Raw genomic sequence first — 18,042 nt, forward strand, 5'->3', positions numbered from 1 at the left:
CACCTAGTTAACATTTGAGGCAAACGGGCAAACATCTTATATGTTGCATTTGTACATGTTTAGAGAAATACAGGCTTTGGAGCTGATATTCCAGGGAAATCTGAGGGGTGGTCGCTAAGACTCGTCGATATATATATATATATATATATATATATATATATATATATATATATATATATATATATATATATATATATATATATATATAAAAGTCAAAATCGATAAAATACATCTACGATAGTCTTGATCTAATGCTAATTTATTACTTGCAATGAACGGACAGAGCGGAAACGAACTGTATCATACACAACAGAGAGTTGATCATGACTGAGGTAGCATATTTAGCCATGGTTCTCATGATGCTAGTCTTTCACAAGCATGACAGTCATGTTTCAGGGCTACTCTGTTATTAAACTCAGGTACAAGTAAAAGTCCGGAATAAAAAATGTACTCGAGTAAAAGTACAAAAGTATTCAAAATCAAAATGTACTTAAAGTACCAAAAGTAAAAGTAGGCTACTCATTATGCAGTTCCATTTCAAGTTTTCAAATGTATAAAAATCCTTTGAAAATAGCCGATCTACAAGCTCACAATGCATCTCCATTGTGAGCTATTTTCAAATGGCCTAAATGTATATGGACTGAAGTAGCCTAGTTAATGTAGGTCCCCCTGGGGGGGGGGGGGGGGGGGGGACAGGGATTTGTCTCCCCTTAGCTTCAGATTGGACCCCTCCAAGTCCATTTTAAAATAATAAAAATACATGTTAAAATGATTAAAAATACTTAATAGAACCTGAACCGACTTATGCATCGTCAATCATTAATAATGAATAATTAACATAGCACAGTGTCAAATTAGCTAGATTAGAGAAAACAAGATATGACACAGTCATATTATACCAGGTTGGGTATTTTCAATAGCCGACGGCTTAAAGTGCTCATGTGGCCTATAGTTGCTTCTTTTGGCTTGTTTTCCTAGACCTGGTTGCTTATAACTCTCACGAAACATGGCAACATTGAAGGGCCAAATGAGGAAAAGCGCAGTTCATAGAGATACATACAGTGGTCGAAGACAGTATTGCGGGTCGTCTTTAGAGCCCATATTCTGAGAGGACATTAAGCCCTCATTGGCTAAATGACCAGCCAATGAGGAAAAAGTCACGCAAAGGGCCAGCCAATAAGGAAATAGTCACTACTAGCTGGAGTGTAGATAGAGACCAGGGGCCTGTTCCTCAAAAGGGAATTAGAGCTTAAGCCTGGCTTTAACACCTATCCTGGCTTAATTTAGCCAGGATTAGGGCTGAATCGGTTCCTCAAAAGCGGAATTAGCTTGAAGATTAGTTTAGCCAGTTCACCCTGGCTAAGTTTAGCCATGACCCGATTCCTCAAAAGAGAATTGAAGCAATCCTACTTTAGTTACCATGGCAATTTAGCTGTGAAGTTAGCCTGGTCAGGAGCAGGCTAACAGCCAAGCTTACTTAATCCAGTGCCTTGTTCTTCAAGTTTTTCCACAGTTAATTCAACACATGTGTTTGAATATGGACTCATTTTAATGACCTTGCATTCAAATAAAATGAGATAAATACAATAAGATATAATCAAATTAATTATATTACTGAAATAGTGTGACCATGAATCATAATTGTTTCACAATGACTCGTGATATGTCATTGTCACTCTGTTAACACTATAGTTCATATTGTTGTTAGATGTTTGATAATATATTACAGATTTTTTTTTAATATTATAAAAAAATAAAAAATCTATATATATATATATATATATATATATATATATATATATATATATATATATATATATATATATATATATATATATTCTTTTATATATATATATATATATATATATATATATATATATATATATATATATATATTTTTTTTTTTTACAGGTTTAAAAGAGCCTCTTCACTGAATGTAAGTCAATGAGGAGCATATTTTAAATTATCAATTTATAGTCAATGGAGAAATTATTTTTTATTTCTTGTCCACCTTTGGAGTTACATCATGAACTACACAACCCAAACCTCTACCAAAGTGGTCTTGCAAATGTGGGGTTATTGCGTGTCCCGCCCCCCCCCCCCCCCCCCCCGTACCCGCGTCCCCCGCTCCTCCCGTCGCGGCCCCCAGTCGCGGTACACCCCAAGTCCCGTCCCGTCCCGATGCAGTCCCGTCCCGTCGCGCGCACACGCACACACGCACACACACACACACACACACACACACACACACACACACACACACACACACACACACACACACACACACACACACACACTTGCAATACTTTGCCACGCTTTCTCCCTGGATCTATTTATTGCGGTCGCGTTTCCTTTCTCGCTTATAATACATTTCACTTCCTTGTATGATTCCATGAGCTGCTGCAATGCTGCTGTTCAGCCACAGAGAGGAACGCCGCTCTGGTTTTGGACTCCATGATTGGTCAAGTTCAAGGATTCTGCTATCGACTTTCATGGTCTTTTATAGAAATACGTGAAGCTTGGCTTCATTATCCTGGCTCGACACAGCCTGGCTTGACAAGGCCTAGCTCGACAAAGTCGCTCCTTTTCAGCCTGGCTTTGCTTTGAGGAACGGAATAAACGAGGCTTATATGGACCCGACTTTGTCAAGTCTGGATTTGGCTTAAGTCCAGGCTTAGTTTATTCACCTTTTGAGGAACAGGCCCCTGGTTTGGCAACCTGGTAAAAAGAAAAAAAAAACTCAAGATTTAGGCGCCCGCGCAATTTGCGCCGCTGGGTTAATGTATGTTTTGTAATAATAATCTAAATCTACAAAGTAACTAGTTACTAAAGTTGTCAAATAATTGTAGTGGAGTAAAAGTATAGTATTTGCCTTTGAGATGTAGTGGAGTAGAAGTAAAACTACTGAAAATTGAAAATACTCCACTAAAGTAAAAATACTTCAAAACTGTTCTCTGTTTCTGTTGCTTTTTGGCGAAAACAACCTACATTCAACTGCCCATAACTATGGAACGGATGATCGCGGCGGCACGATAATTAAGTGACTATTATAGACTAGGGCATTAACGACTTCAGATTTATTCAGGTCGACTCAACTCACACTAAAGTCGAAGTCGAGTCGACCTGTCCCGCGCGCGCGTGCACGCGGGACAGGTCGGGACACGCGGGACCCCCTGCGCGCGCAATTCGGTTCATTCGGTTCAAAAAAATGTACGTCGCAGCCAAGGGGCGCGCAGAATGGTCCATGCACATTTATAGCAGAGAGGTTCACATTTAACTATAGCCGTACTCATTCAATTCTGAACCGATTCTTAAAATTTAAAATTCTCTATGAGATGTGAAGGGTCTTCTTTCATGTGTACTACTGATCGTTTCGCCATCAACAATATCAAGCAAAAGGGAAACCAGCGCCATATAAGGAGAAACCACACTGACACACTGCTGTCCAAATTAAGCAACTTTACTTATTGAAAAAATATGTCTTCACTTTCACAACATACAATCATGTGCGTTTTCATTGCATTTCTTTTCTCTCTTTCTTTTTTTTTTACCAGTAACAGCTCAGAATCAAAACACAGTACACTGACTGAAATAATAATAATAATAATCAGATGGCAAAAATCCACACCCAAAAACAACAGCTTGCCTTTACAATAGGCAATGAATAGAATAAGCCAGTTAGAGATAATTTCCATGGTGAAATGTAATCGAAAATCCAAGGTTTAAAACCCCAAAATAAACGTCAGCTTGGCTTTACAATAACACCAGTTAGCGCATCTTTCAGACATTAATAAACCAAATTGAAGGCTTTAATTGCACACCACAAAACAAGTCAGCTTGAGTTATAATAAAAAAAATAAACGAAATGTAGCCAAACCAAACATTAAAGCTTTTTCAAAATGCGCTGCCCATGGTCAGCTCTCAGAAGACAACTTCAACTTATACAAATAAATAATATAATTCAAAACTCACCCAGATATCCTTTAGAAATGAAACGACAATCAAGTAATCCCAATAAAACGTTAAATAATATTCCAATGGTATTAAAGTCCACTGTCAATAGCACCAGTAATCCTATTCTTCGTCGCTGTCAATCTCTTTCACAATCTTGGCCTTGCGCTCCTGGTTTTCATGGAGGAAGATGAGGGTATCAACATGTTCAGGATGAAGGCTTGCCCGCTGCCGGGTGATGGTATTCCCGGCCAGAGAGAACACCCTCTCGCTGGGGGTGCTGGTAGCTGGCACAGCCAAGTATCGATGAGCCAGTTTGGCTAATCTAGGGAACTGGTCCTGGTTCCGGGCCCACCATTTAAGTGGGTTCTCCATGGTGGGAATGTGAGGTGTTGCGAAATAATCCCGCAGCTCCTCGGCTGGAGTGGAGCGACCCTCTTTCTTCCCGCTGTCATAGTGTGGTCCAAAAAGTTCCTCAAAGTCACTTTCCATTCTGGATTTCTTCATCACCGGGCCCGGCGCAGCACCAACGTCCTCAGCTTGGATATCATCTTCATCTTCGCCGTCATCATTTTCAGCTGCAACGACAATTAATAACGCTGATCAGTTTCTTCACAAACAACCACATATACGCAAGAATAATTAGGTAATAATTACAGCCAAATTGTATAAAAGATCAGACCTACATTTCAATAGCCACCAAGGTAATTATAGTTTTACGAAATAAATATAAAAATGAACGAATGATTTTTTTGTATAATAAATTAACAATAACCTGGATAGCTACGAAAGCAGCTGTAGCTTTTGACGTAGGCTATTGTGACAACATAAGTAATTTCACTTGACAAAATGATAGACTGGACTGTAGGCCTAACTTTACCTGTAGCATCTGTGGCAGGCGCCTGGGGTGGGTCTGTCTCCTCTCGCAGCAGCTTATGCAGGTGGTCGTGGGCATCATCTCTCGTGCTGGATGGGAGGAACAGCAGATGTTTGAAGCGGGGGTCTAGGAGAGGCGACACAGGCGATGATGGGAATGGACTCTGCCAGGCCTTCAGACTCTAGTTTGAAGCGTTTTTGTAGCTGTTTTTTCACAGTGGTTTTGAAGGAGCGGATCGCACCCAAGTCCGACTCCTGGACACCGAGGGTGGTGTTGATGACGTTTAAAATCACGGGATAGATGAAAGACAGGCCAACGTGCAACTCGCCACACATCACTTTGGTAGCCTTTGCCAGGGGAGCTAACACAGGAATAAGTTGCTCTATGAGCTCCCAATGTGACGCTCGCATGGTGAGGGTCTTCAGAACACTTGGCTTTGTGACTGTTTCATCTGCCAGAACAGCCTGCACAGGGATTCTTTGCTCGTGCAAGCGCTCCAGCATCATGAAAGTGGAATTCCACCTAACCGCACAGTCATTTTGGAGCTTATTTTGTTTATTTTTGGTCACGTTCAGGTCAGACTGTTTTTTCTTCAGAGCGCCACTTGCCACGCTTGAGTGGCGAAAATGACTTACAATGCGTCTGGCTGCATCGACGGACTTGGTGATTTCAGGTAGGACTAATCCAGCTTTTATTGCCAACTGAAGAGTGTGCCCGGTGCATCCTAGGTCTTGTGGGGACATCTCGCACATTTCCAAGGCCAGGTTCATGTTTGAGGCATTATCGTGCACCGTACAAAACGCCTGTAGTCCCCACTCTTTTATTGTTGCATCCAGGCGAGCTGAGATGTTGACAGCTGTGTGTCGCTCCGTCATGAGAGAGGTAGTCAGGACTCTGGCTTTCATGTTCCACCCGTCTGTAATATAATGAGCAGTAATTGTGATGTAAGGCTCCATGGTTGGGGATGTCCATAAGTCAGTTGTTAGCGACACGCTCCTGCCTTTCATCTCCTCCTTGATGCTCTTTTGCAGGGCGTCACACTGCCGGTTGATATTAGCCCACAGTGTTGTGTGGCTCGGGACGGTGTAGTCCGGTTCAAAATATTTCAGTATTTCTTTGAAGCCTACCCCTTGCACTGCAGCCAAAGGTCGCACGTCTTTGACGATGAAATTAGCGAGCAAACCCGTGATGTGCTGTTTTTTCTGATCTGTTAGATGCTTTTTTGTGTAGTTGCTCATGACCTTCTGCACCCGACCACTCGCACTCCCACCACTCCCTTCATTATTTAGGTTAACTGGATGCGTTTTCAGATGGCCGAGCATAACGCTCGTATTGTTGTTATACTTGTAGCACTTCTTGCATAGTGTACAGGTCACTGTACGTTCTTCATCATCTAGAGTGAAGTACTTCCACACAGATGATCTGTGACTGTGTTGTTTGTTTTTCTGCGTATCTGATTCTGAATCCAATAGCCGCCATGTCTGTATTGTTGTTGTTGTCTGCTTCTGTTCATTTTCCCTCCACCGCGCTAAGTACCGCCCCTTGATTTTAGACATGAAGTGATTATTGGTTAAAGGTAGGATACACTATCAGGGTAAACCAATCAGAGACCGGGTTTGCAGTCCGCACCCACCTCCCTCCCACACACACACACATGGAGAAAAAAAAAACTTGGAAAAAAAAAAAAAAAAAAACAACTTTCGACTTCACCAGGTGGGAGTCGACTTGTGCTAATTAAGTCGACTCAAGTCGAAGTCGACTTTTTGGTGAATGCCCTATTATAGACCACATAAGCACTTTAAACCTATATGCGTCGGCTATTTGAAAATAGCTGATTTGAAAATAGCCGATCTACAAGCTCACAACAAATAAAAACTATCAACTATCGATATTTATGTGCAACTTTACAGAAAACAAGGTCGCTTATAATAAGCAGACATGGCACGCGTCTGCTTACTGCAGACATGGCACGCACTGGTGTGTGATATTAAACCTAGTTTTGTATCCCCTTGCCAGCGTAATTACCTTAAATAGACCATTGTTGAAATGCCGTGGAAGCCACGTTGTGTACAAAAAAAATCACAGCACGTCCTGCGAAGTGACGTGCTTACATTTTTTTACATTATTATTAATTTCATCATGCATCTCGCTAGCCAATCACAGCGCGTCTGCGAAGTTTGAAGTTAATTTCATCATGTGTCTCGCTAGCCAATCACAGCACACCTTACTGGGTGTGATTTTTTATTAGCCTATGGGCGTGTTTTCCACAGCATGGCGTCACAGCGAAAGACACATTTTCACAACGGAAAGAAAAACTTTCACCACGGATGGGTCCTAAACCCTCTTATAGGAGCGGTTGCACCGCTCAAAAAAGTACCCATGGGTAGGCGGCGGGATCCGTGTATCCACTGGGACAATAAGCCATTTTGGGGCCATGGCCCGTTGAAAACGGGTGGTTTTCATCACAAAAAAAAAGAAAAGTTAGGAGTGTTTTTCTAAAAATTCTATAGTTAGGCCAGATATATGTCTGTTTTTTTGGAATGACGTCACATCCGGCTACTGCTTCTCTGAGTGACGAGGGATCATTCCCAAGCTGTGTTAGAGCTCCCCTTGTGGAATTTTGAAAAGTGATGCATTTCATAGAACGCAGATCTGCGTCTTTGGCAGGCAATGTGTTAAGTGGAAACACACGGTCCCAGTGGCGACACACTAGTGTTTTTTGCCTTTTTTCAGATAAACAAACACGTGTACACTAGTGTGTGTGTGTGTCACCTACCTAGTCAAGCTATATACCATTTTAAAGGTACGGTACTATTCCAAGATAGCATAAAAACTGACGCTACAATCAACGCCAAAGTCTGACATACACAAACACAAAACATGTTTCAGGAAAATTGCAGATCTACAAGCTCACGTGAGCCTCTAGATCGGATATTTTGGATTTCTGCACAGTGTAACATTACTGTCCTGCTTAAAAATGAATGAATAACCCTAAAATAACCAATGTTAATGTAGCAACATTAATGGAACCAAATGGACCCATTTGGGTCATGCTTTCATGTTAGGTACAGTATAAGCCAGTAGTGGGAAACTGAGAAAACGTGCATATATGAATTAACAACTTAAGCCCGGTTTCAAATAGTGAATATAGAATACAAGTTGTGAGCTTCACTATTATAAAGGCTAAATATGAATTAATAGCAGCATTTTTATCATTTCCTTTTTTTTAATATGAATAAGAATTTTAGTGTCAACTTTCTAATAGGCTGGATGGCTGGCGCAGTGGTAAAATATTTAGGTACTAGCTTGTAGATTTGCCTTTTTTCTTTTTCAAACTGTGACGTGTTCACTCAAAGACACCCCTGAATGCAAGATACTCAAGTTTCACTTGGAAATCATAATAAACTGAATATAGTTTATTAAAAAATACAATAGCAATGTAAATATTAACTATGCAAACCGGTCGGGCTTGGTTTACAATATATAGCATGATAAAAATAATGTTGAACTAGAAAATATTGTTCCTGAAGAAACCATGTGGGCTCGCTTCAAGACAAAAACAGTAGTATAAAAAGTACAAATTCAGTCACGGTCCCAGGCAGTGCTTTTTTTTAACTTGGTATCTGTCTGTGTGTTGTGTGTGGGTGTAGACTTGCCTTTGGTTGATCAGATTGGAAGCACCTGTTTCCATTCTCCCTAATTGTCATCAGTTACACACCTGATATAGCTGATGGTATTAAGGGGGTGGAGGGGTATAGGGGCGGGAGTGATGGGTGTGGGGTGCTCCCCCCTGGCTATTTCCTATGGTTTATAGTATGTTTGTGTTACAGTGTGTGTGTGTGTGTGTGTGTGTGTGTGTGTGTGTGTGTGTGTGTGTGTGTGTGTGTGTGTGTGTGTGTGTGTGTGTGTGTGTGTGTGTGTGTGTGTGTGTGTGTGTGTGTCCACTCAAAGCAGTCCTAATTGAGTGAATGTTAATACAGAAATGCTAAATGCTTCACACAGACAGACAGACAGACAGACAGACAGACAGAAAGGAGAGACGTTTCCACTTTTACAGTAGGACAATAGGACATAGTAGGATTATTACAATGTATCAATGTAGGTTATCTATATACTTTAACCTTGCTGTCTTTTGTCTTTGCACCAGTTTTCCAGAGGACTTCTGGTCCAGTCCCCAGCGTGACCGATGTGTTCCTAAGAGCATGGAGTTGTTTCTCTCCTACCATGAGGCCCTGGGTACCTCATTGACAATTATCTCATTAATAGGCACACTTGCCTGTGCCATTGTCTTAGGAATCTTCGTCTATCATCGAGACACACCCATGGTATGTGCCAACAACTCAGAACTCAGCTTCCAACTTTTGTTGTCACTCAAACTATGTTTCTTGTGCTCACTTCTGTTCATTGGCCATCCCAGACTCTGGACTTGTCAGCTGAGGCATGCAGTATTTGGGATCAGCTTTGTGCTGTGTGTCTCGTGTATCCTATCACAGCTTGGCTTGTGTCTGCCTCACCAACTCCTCATAAAAACACACAATACCTCAGTGATAAGATAGTCTATGAGTGTGAAGTGGGATCAACAGTTGGTTTTGCAGTGTTACTAGGTTATATTGGTTTACTGGCACTCCTCAGCTTCATCCTAGCATTCATGGCAAGGAATCTTCCGGACAACTTCAACAAAGTTAAGTTACTTTCAGCATGCTGATCTTCTGTGCCGTGTGGATAGCCTTCATCCCAGCATATATCAGCTCTCCAGGCAAATATGCAGATGTAGTGGAGGTATTTGCTATTTTAGCATCTAGTTTTGGCCTTTTGTTGGCACTGTTTGGACCAAAGTGTTATATAATGCTTTTGAAACCCGAGAGAAACACTAAGAAGTCTATTATGGGTCACAGTGCCACCAAGACGTAGAAGCAGACATTAAATTATAACACATTTTCAGTGTATTTTATAACAATAACACATGGATTTATTTGACTGCTGATAACCTTGTTAGTAATACTAGACCATACCCGGTCGACGCATCCGTGGGGGGATATGCGCACATGATAGTCGGAGATCCACAGGCCCAAAAGCTCTTGAAAATGGGTTGAACCTGTGATGTCATGCTATACTTTTTTTTTGAGTTTTGTATTTTAATTTGGTCATTAAGGTCCACAGAATGAGAGGCCTGCTCTGCCGGAAACATCGCGAAAAAAAGTTATGGCCATTTTTGTATAATGAAGCCTTTATTTTTTTGCCCATTTTCGCCTATTGTAAAAAACTAGGTTTATTTTCTTAAAGTGCTCAGTAGGTTGTGTAGGCTGTCAATAAATGATTCCCAGATACACAGAACACATATGTGAACAACACCAAGTCCAAAAATACACTCACAAAGCCTTTCCAAATGATTTATAGACATTTTTGGTACCAAAATTGCACCCGTTTTTTGCATTTTCCCCAATACTTTCATCTTTACTTCAATAGTAATCAACTTTGCCATGGGTTATGACATCAGCCAATGTCTCATTCTTTTCATCAATCTTTATAGTCATTCCACAAAAAAAATAATTAAAATCAACCCTAAATTAAAGGAACTGTGGTGACTTTATTACCCTTATGCTCAGAATTCCCAGAATTTTGAGCCAGCCTATTACAGCCTAGTCCAGCCTAGTACAGCCTAGTACAGCATAGTCCAGCCTATTACAGCCTAGTCCAGCCTAGTCCAGCCAATTATAGCCTAGTCCAGCCTATTACAGCCTAGTCCAGCCTATTACAGCCTAGTACAGCCTAGTACAGCCTAGTCCAGCCTATTAAAGCCTAGTACAGCCTAATCCAACCTATTACAGCCTAGTCCAGCCTAGTCCCGCCTATTACAGCCGTCCAGCCTATTACAGCCTAGTCCAGCATAGTCCAGCCTATTATAGCCTAGTCCAGCCCAGTCCAGCCCAGTCCAGCCTATTACGGCCTAGTAGAGGCTAGTCCGGCCTAGTCCAGCCTAGTCCAACCTATTATAGCCTAGTCCAGCCTAGTACAGTCTAGTACAGCCTAGTACAGCCTAGTAGAGCCTAGTACAGCCTAGTCCCGCCTATTATAGCCTAGTCCAGCCTATTACAGCCTAGTCCAGCCTAATCCAACCTATTAAAGCCTGGTCCAGCTTAGTCCCACCTATTACAGCCTAGTCCAGCCTATTACAGCTTAGTCCAGCCTTACAGCCTAGTACAGCCTATTACAGCCTAGTCCCGCCTATTATAGCCTAGTCCAGCCTATTACAGCCTAGTCCAGTCTAGTCCAACCTATCAAAGCCTAGTCCAGCTTAGTCCCGCCTATTACAGCCTAGTCCAGCCTATTACAGCTTAGTCCATTCTATTACAGCCTAGTACAGCATAGTACAACCTAATAGAGCCTAGTAGAGCCTAGTACATTACATTACATTACAGTCATTTAGCAGACGCTTTTATCCAAAGCGACTTACAATAAGTGCATTCAACATAGGTAGGGAACAAAAACTACTAATCACCAGAGGTTTTAAGTGCATTTTCTGCAAAAACAAGCAACCAAGAGTATACCTAGCGCTAAGGTAAAAGTGCAATATATCAGCTACCTATTTCCTTAAACAGATGAGACAAAATAGCTAAATCAAATGAGCAGGAGCTAAAACAAATAACTGTATCGACTAAACAAGATCCAATAAACAATACAACAATAAAACAAGCATTCGTACAACTAGTTAACAACAAGTAGGCCAGGCAAAGAGGAAGGGTAGTGTTTCCTGAAGAGGTGGGTTTTCAGCCTGTGGCGAAAGATGGGCAGGATGGGACTGTCCTGACATCAGTGGGAAGTCCATTCCACCACTGTGGGGCCAGAACAGAAAAAAGTCGTGACCGTGTGGATCGCCCAGAAGGACCCTTGAGTGACGAGGCAGTCAGTCGGCCCAAGGTGGCAGACCGAAGTGGTCGGGCAGGGGTGTAGGCATCGACCATAGCCCGGAGGTAAGAAGGAGCTGTTCCTTTCACTGCCCTATAGGCTAGCACAAGGGTTTTAAGCTCGATGCGAGCCGCTACGGGGAGCCAGTGTAGAGAACGGAGAAGAATAGTTGTGTGGGAGAACTTGGGGCGGTTGAACACCAGACAAGCCGCAGCTTTCTGAACAAGCTCCAGAGGTCTGATGGCAGATGCCGGAGCACCAGCGAGGAGGGAGTTGCAGTAGTCCAGGCGGGATATGACAAGAGCCTGGATGAGCATCTGGGCTGCCTTCTCCGTGAGGAAGGGGTGAATCCTCCTAATGTTGTAGAGGAGGAATCTGCAGGACCGTGTCACTGATGCGATGTTAGCCGAGAACAACAATTGATCGTCCAGGGTCACACCCAGATTCTTCGCAGTCCGAGTTGATGTCACCGCAGCATTATCAATGGTGATGGCCATGTCTCGGTGCGGACAGCCCTTCCCCGGAGGAACATCAGCTCGGTCTTGTCCAGGTTGAACTTCAGGTGGTGCGTCGACATCCACTCTGAGATATCAGCCAGACAAGCAGCAATGCGTGCCTCCACACGTGTGTCAGAGGGGGGGAATGAGAGGATCAGCTGGGTGTCATCGGCATAGCAGTGGTAGGAAAAGCCATGGGAGTGGATGACAGCACAGCAAGAGATGTAGTGCAGAGAGAGAAAAGAAGAGGACCCAGAACCGAGCCTTGGGGAACCCCAGTAGCGAGCCTTTGTGGTTCTGACACAGACCCTCTCAACATCACCTGGTAGGAGCGACCCGTCAGGTAGGATGCAAACAGGGAGAGTGCAGGGCCTGAGACACCCATCCCCTCAAGGGCGGAGAGGAGGATCTGATGGTTCACTGTGTCAAACGCTGCAGACAGGTCCAGGAGTATCAGGACAGAGGAGAGAGAGTTCGCTCTAGCCGCATGTCACTGCCAGGAGGGCAGTCTCGGTCGAGTGACCCAACTAGTTAAGACTAGTACAACCTAGTCTTAACTAGTCCAGTCTGTTCCATGCTAGTAAAGCCTATATCGCCCTCCCCTAGTCTGTTCCATCAAAAGGCTGGACTAGGCTAGACCTGGGTGTACTAGGCTTTACTGTACTAGACTCTACTGGTCTCTAATAGACTGTTTTAAATTCCAGTAGGCTGTGCTGGTCCGTACTAGGCTATATTAGGCTGTACAAGGCAGATCTGTATCATGGTCTACAAAGGTTCATGCAAAACTATTGCTTGTGCATACACAAGCTATTGCCCATGTACACAGTGGTTAGTCCCTATGGGTTGAGGATCTACAGGGCTGACAAGAGCCTAGTACAGCCTAATAGAGCCTATTAGAGTCTAGTACAGCCTAGTACAGCCTAATCTATCCTAGTCCAGCCTTATCATTCCTAGCATAGCTTGGTACCCCTCCCCTATTCTGTTCTCCCACCAGGCGGGACTAGGCTAGACCTGGGTGTACTAGGCTTTACTGTACTAGACTCTACTGGTCCCTAATAGGCTGTTTTCAGCTCTAGTAGGCTGTGCTAGGCTGTACTAGGCTCTATTAGGCTATAGAAGCCAGTACTTTAATTTGGCCTACAAATATTCATGCAAAACTATTGCTCGTGCACACACAAACTATTGCCCGTGTACACAGTGGTTAATCCCAATGGTCTGAGTATCTACAGGGCTGACAAGGGACTAGTAAGCCTAATAGAGCCTATTTTAGAGTCTGGTACAACCTAGTCTAGCCTAGTCCAGCCTGTTCCATGCTAGTATAGCCTATACCACCCTCCCCTAGTCTGTTCTCCCAAAAGGCTGGACTAGTCATGGGTGTACTAGGCTGTACTGTACTAGACTCTACTGGTCTCTAATATGCTGTTTTAATCTCTAGTAGGCTGTGCTGGGCTGTGCTCCTATAAGAGGGTTTAGGACCCATCCGTGGTGAAAGTTTTTATTTCCGTCGTGAAAATTTGTCTTTCGCTGTGACGCCATGCTGTGGAAAACACGCCCATAGGCTAAGCTTTACAGGACGTGCTGTGATTGGCTAGCAAGACACATGATGAAATTAACTTCAAACTTCACAGACGCGCTGTGATTGGCTAGCGAGACGCATGATGAAATTAATAATAATGTAAAAAAATGTTTAACTAAAGTTATCAAAATATTTGCTGATATATATTTGAAAAGAATAAGTCATTGACTGATGTCATGACCCATGGCACACGTTTCTTTTGTGGGGGTACAGGTGTTTTAAGAAGAAAAAAAGGCTCTGGGAATTTTGAGCATAAGGGTAATAAAGTCACCACAGTTCCTTTAATTTAGGGTTGATTTTTTTTTTTTTGAGTGACTATAAAGATTGATGAAAAGAATGAGACATTGGCTGATGTCATAACCCATGGAAAAGTTGATTACTATTGAAGTAAAGATGAAAGTATTGGGGAAAATGCAAAAAACTGGTGCATTTTTGGTACCAAAAATGTCTATAAATCATTTGGAAAGGCTTTGTGAGTGTATTTTTGGACTTGGAGTTGTTCACATATGTGTTCTGTGTATCTGGGAATCATTTATTGACAGCCTACACAACCTACTGAGCACTTTAAGAAAAGAAACCTATTTTTTTTACAATAGGCGAAAATGGGCAAAAAAAGAATGACTTCATTATACAAAAATGGCCATAACTTTTTTTCGCGATGTTTCCGGCAGAGCAGGCCTCTCATTCTGTGGACCTTAATGACCAAATTAATAGAAAAAACACCAAAAAAAAGTATAGCATGACATCACAGGTCCTCTCAAATTTTCGGTGACTGGATCCTCGACTATGATCTGGCAACCCGGGAGGCAGTTCGTCCCATAGCTGGGCAGCCCCGTAACCATGGCGACAGTGTTTGACACAAAAACGCTAATAAGAAGCTGAGATTTGATGAAATTGAAAAACGGGCTTCACAGTTAAGTTCAGATGGTAATGGTCAATGGCTGTGTGCAAAATCAGAGCAATTGGTCCAGCCACTGAGGAGAACCGGGTAGCTTCACCTACTCACTCACTCACTCACCACTACAGACGGACAGAGGTTACTAGAATTATAGTAGGATATTAAGTTTTCTAACAGATGCAACAAAATGCGATAACTTGGTCAGAGATACAAACATCTATTATCCGTCATAAAGAAAAGTTGGTGAAAAGTTAACTACCCATCCTTAAAGACTATGTGACATGTAACTACAGGTATGTAAGAGGTAATGACGTAGGTGATGTAACACATCCTTTAAAGCTATTATTGTTCTGACTGCATTATCTTTGAAGGCCTCTGGTTTCAACTAATTAAGTGTGCCTGCCACCGTGGCAGGCACACTTAATTAGTTGAAACCAGTGCCACGTAACTGCCATGCGTTTACACTACCGCGGCAATATTCATCAAAACGTGCTGCTTTTTTGCCGTTATGTGTTACCATTGCGACGTTATTCGCAAAAACACACAAAACCCGCCCCTTTTGGCCGCACGCGGCGCCCCAAATGCTACTCCTCCCACACGGTTTACAAGTCCCCGGCAATGTATATATCAGAAGGTGCGGAATGACCGGGCCAACCAGGCTATTACCACGTAGCCATGCCCCCTTGTTAGTGCCCCATTCAAACCCATGTTAAAAGATAAACCTTTACAGATCCGGTTCAGAGTGCAGGTTACACTGTTTAACACTGTGTGGTCCTCTCCTCTCCTCTCATTGGCCTAACGTCCAACTGGTTATCAAAGAGGGGTCCAGGGACCCCAACCATGTAGCCATGCCCCCTTTTAGTCCCCCATTCAAACCCATGTTTAAAAAAAAAACGGTTACAGATCCGGTTAAGAGTGCAGGTTGCACTACTTATTTTTCGGTTTTAAAAAGTGCCCAAAATGCTCAGAAACTTTGCACACCTCCCCTAAATGGGGGTCTGAAAACAAATATATATGCTTAGTTTTCGCCTCTGACCACCAGAAGTGGGTGAAACAAGCACTTGAAACCATTTGAGTAATTGTTTATATATATAAAAAAAAGTTTATTAGACTTTTTTCAAACATTGTGTTAGATGCACATTTCTTTCCTTCAATTTTTTGGCTTTTTTATTTTCCTTTCTTAGGTTTCGGTTTATTACATTATTTTTTTGCTGCTTTTTATTTTTTACTCCTGTTAGGAGCACGTTTTAGGCCATTTGGAGTCGATTGGTGGTACTTTGTAGTGACATTATTTTGAGTCTCCAGCCAGCTGCAGGCACACTTACATTTTCTTTGGAAATTTGTTTCTAGTTAAAGCTGCTTTGTTAATTTCATGGTCAAAAGGCCTGAAAACCATATGCTCTCTAAAGTATGAAGATTTCATAACACTATACCAATGAGCACATGTACTTTGTCGATTTTTCTAATGCATGTTTTCACCCAAACTGTAAGCTCATCCTTCTAGGTCTGTTGAAACACCATGGAATGTCTCTTTCTGATGAATACAAGAACATTCGCCGCAAAACACGCTCGCCCTGGGTTAAATGCGGCGCCACCAGGTATTCCTAAACGTAACTCAAGTAAAACTATGCCTAAACCTATCCTTATTCCTATTTCCTAAACCTAACCTCAGTAAAACTATGGCTAAACCTAACCTTATTCCTAAACGTAACCTCAGTAAAACTATGGCTAAACCTAACCTTATTCCTAAACGTAACCTCAGTAAAACTATGCCTAAACCTATCCTTATTCCTAAACCTAACCTCAGTAAAACTATGGCTAAACCTAACCTTATTCCTAAACCTAACCTCAGTAAAACTATGCCTAACCCTAAACTTATTCCTAACCTAAACCTCGAAACAAATACAAGAACATCTGGGGGTGAGCGGTCCGCAAAAAGAATCTGGGCGGGTGTGCTTTGGGGCGAGCGTTCCGCTTACCTTTCAGCTCACCACTCCCACACACTTGCTTCCAACCATGATTATTCAGTGGAAAAAACAAACAAAAAAATCTCTGTGATGCATATGTAGGTAGCAATGTCATCAACACATTCATGGACACACTGGCCCTCATTTATCAACGGAGCGTATAAACCGGCGTATATTTTTCCATATATTCGGCCGTACACCAACGTTGAAGTCACATTTATCAACGCATCCTACACAGCTGATCCGAGCGTACATTTGGTCCCAGGCTTGATAAATGTCACGGCTGAAACCGAGCATCATTTAAATAACACGCCCTTAAATGTTCTCAAAACGCCCCGATTTTACGACATGAAGTTTGAAGAACCAGAATACGACCAAAGAAGACATCATGAAAAGCCAATAAGAAAGAGTTTCCCCCGTTCGCCTCGCCACACACGCACACGCCCCTCTCTCTCTCTCTCTCTCACACACACACACACACACACACACACACACACACACACACACACACACACACACACACACACACACTGACACACACACACACACACACACACACACACACACACACACACACACACACACACAACCCCGCCCAGCTGTGTTTTTCATGTAATCCGTACCGTAGCGGTACAATCTGTCACGTAGGCTTGTAGCCTATACATGAATGACATATTATGATACCAATCACATTGCCATGAATGGAATACATTTGTATATTAATGTATTTAACACATACCGAGCAGTGCGCGTTCGAGTTATACTAAAGCAGTCATGTAGGCTATATTCCCCATGAGACTCGGGCGGTCTGCAGACTGCAGTGATCCCGTGCCGCCACCCACGTTATAAGAGATTGGAGCGTCAGGTTTATATCCTTAAACCAGCCAGGTTGTAGCCTATATAACTCTCTATGACATAACTCCATACCATAGGACAAGCTACTGTAAGTTTGTAGACCTCACTGTCCATGAAAAGATGACCGCGGGACTCCCGAGTCCCGACCACGGGACTCCCGACGCAAAAGCGCTCGTATATTTTGAAAATAGCAGATCTACAAGCTCACAATGCATCGCCAATGCAACGCTTGTGAGCTTGTAGATCTGCTATTTTCAATACAGCCAGATCTGCAATCTTATCTGAATGACTGTTAAAGCAGTTTGTTTAAATTACTTTATAAAATGTTATATTTTCACAGGGATTATTTTATAGTGTAGATATACATTTTGGAGTGGATATATGTGTCCAGATGGCTGTCAGACAGTCAGACAATGATGCTCCGCAGGTCTAGGATGGAAAAACGGGCGCAGCCAAAGTCAACAACTGCTCCCGACCAGACGTGAGATTTCAGCGTACCGTAGGATGAAGCCCAC

General features: G+C 42.6%; 1 protein-coding gene across 1 annotated transcript; it reads right to left on the bottom strand.

The window, feature by feature from the left end:
• Positions 1-4,074: 4,074 nt before the first annotated feature.
• LOC311034533 (E3 SUMO-protein ligase ZBED1-like) lies at positions 4,075-6,066 on the bottom strand (the record flags this gene model as incomplete). Its single annotated transcript, XM_084042412.1, has 3 exons — positions 4,075-4,529; positions 4,832-4,954; positions 5,070-6,066. The coding sequence occupies 3 exons, from the start codon at positions 6,064-6,066 to the stop codon at positions 4,075-4,077; spliced, it is 1,575 nt and encodes a 524-aa protein (XP_083898538.1).
• Positions 6,067-18,042: the final 11,976 nt, after the last annotated feature.

The sequence above is a fragment of the Gymnoscopelus microlampas genome (genome assembly GCF_963454915.1).
Source record: "Gymnoscopelus microlampas genome assembly, chromosome: 19".
In the NCBI taxonomy this organism is placed as follows: domain Eukaryota; kingdom Metazoa; phylum Chordata; class Actinopteri; order Myctophiformes; family Myctophidae; genus Gymnoscopelus; species Gymnoscopelus microlampas.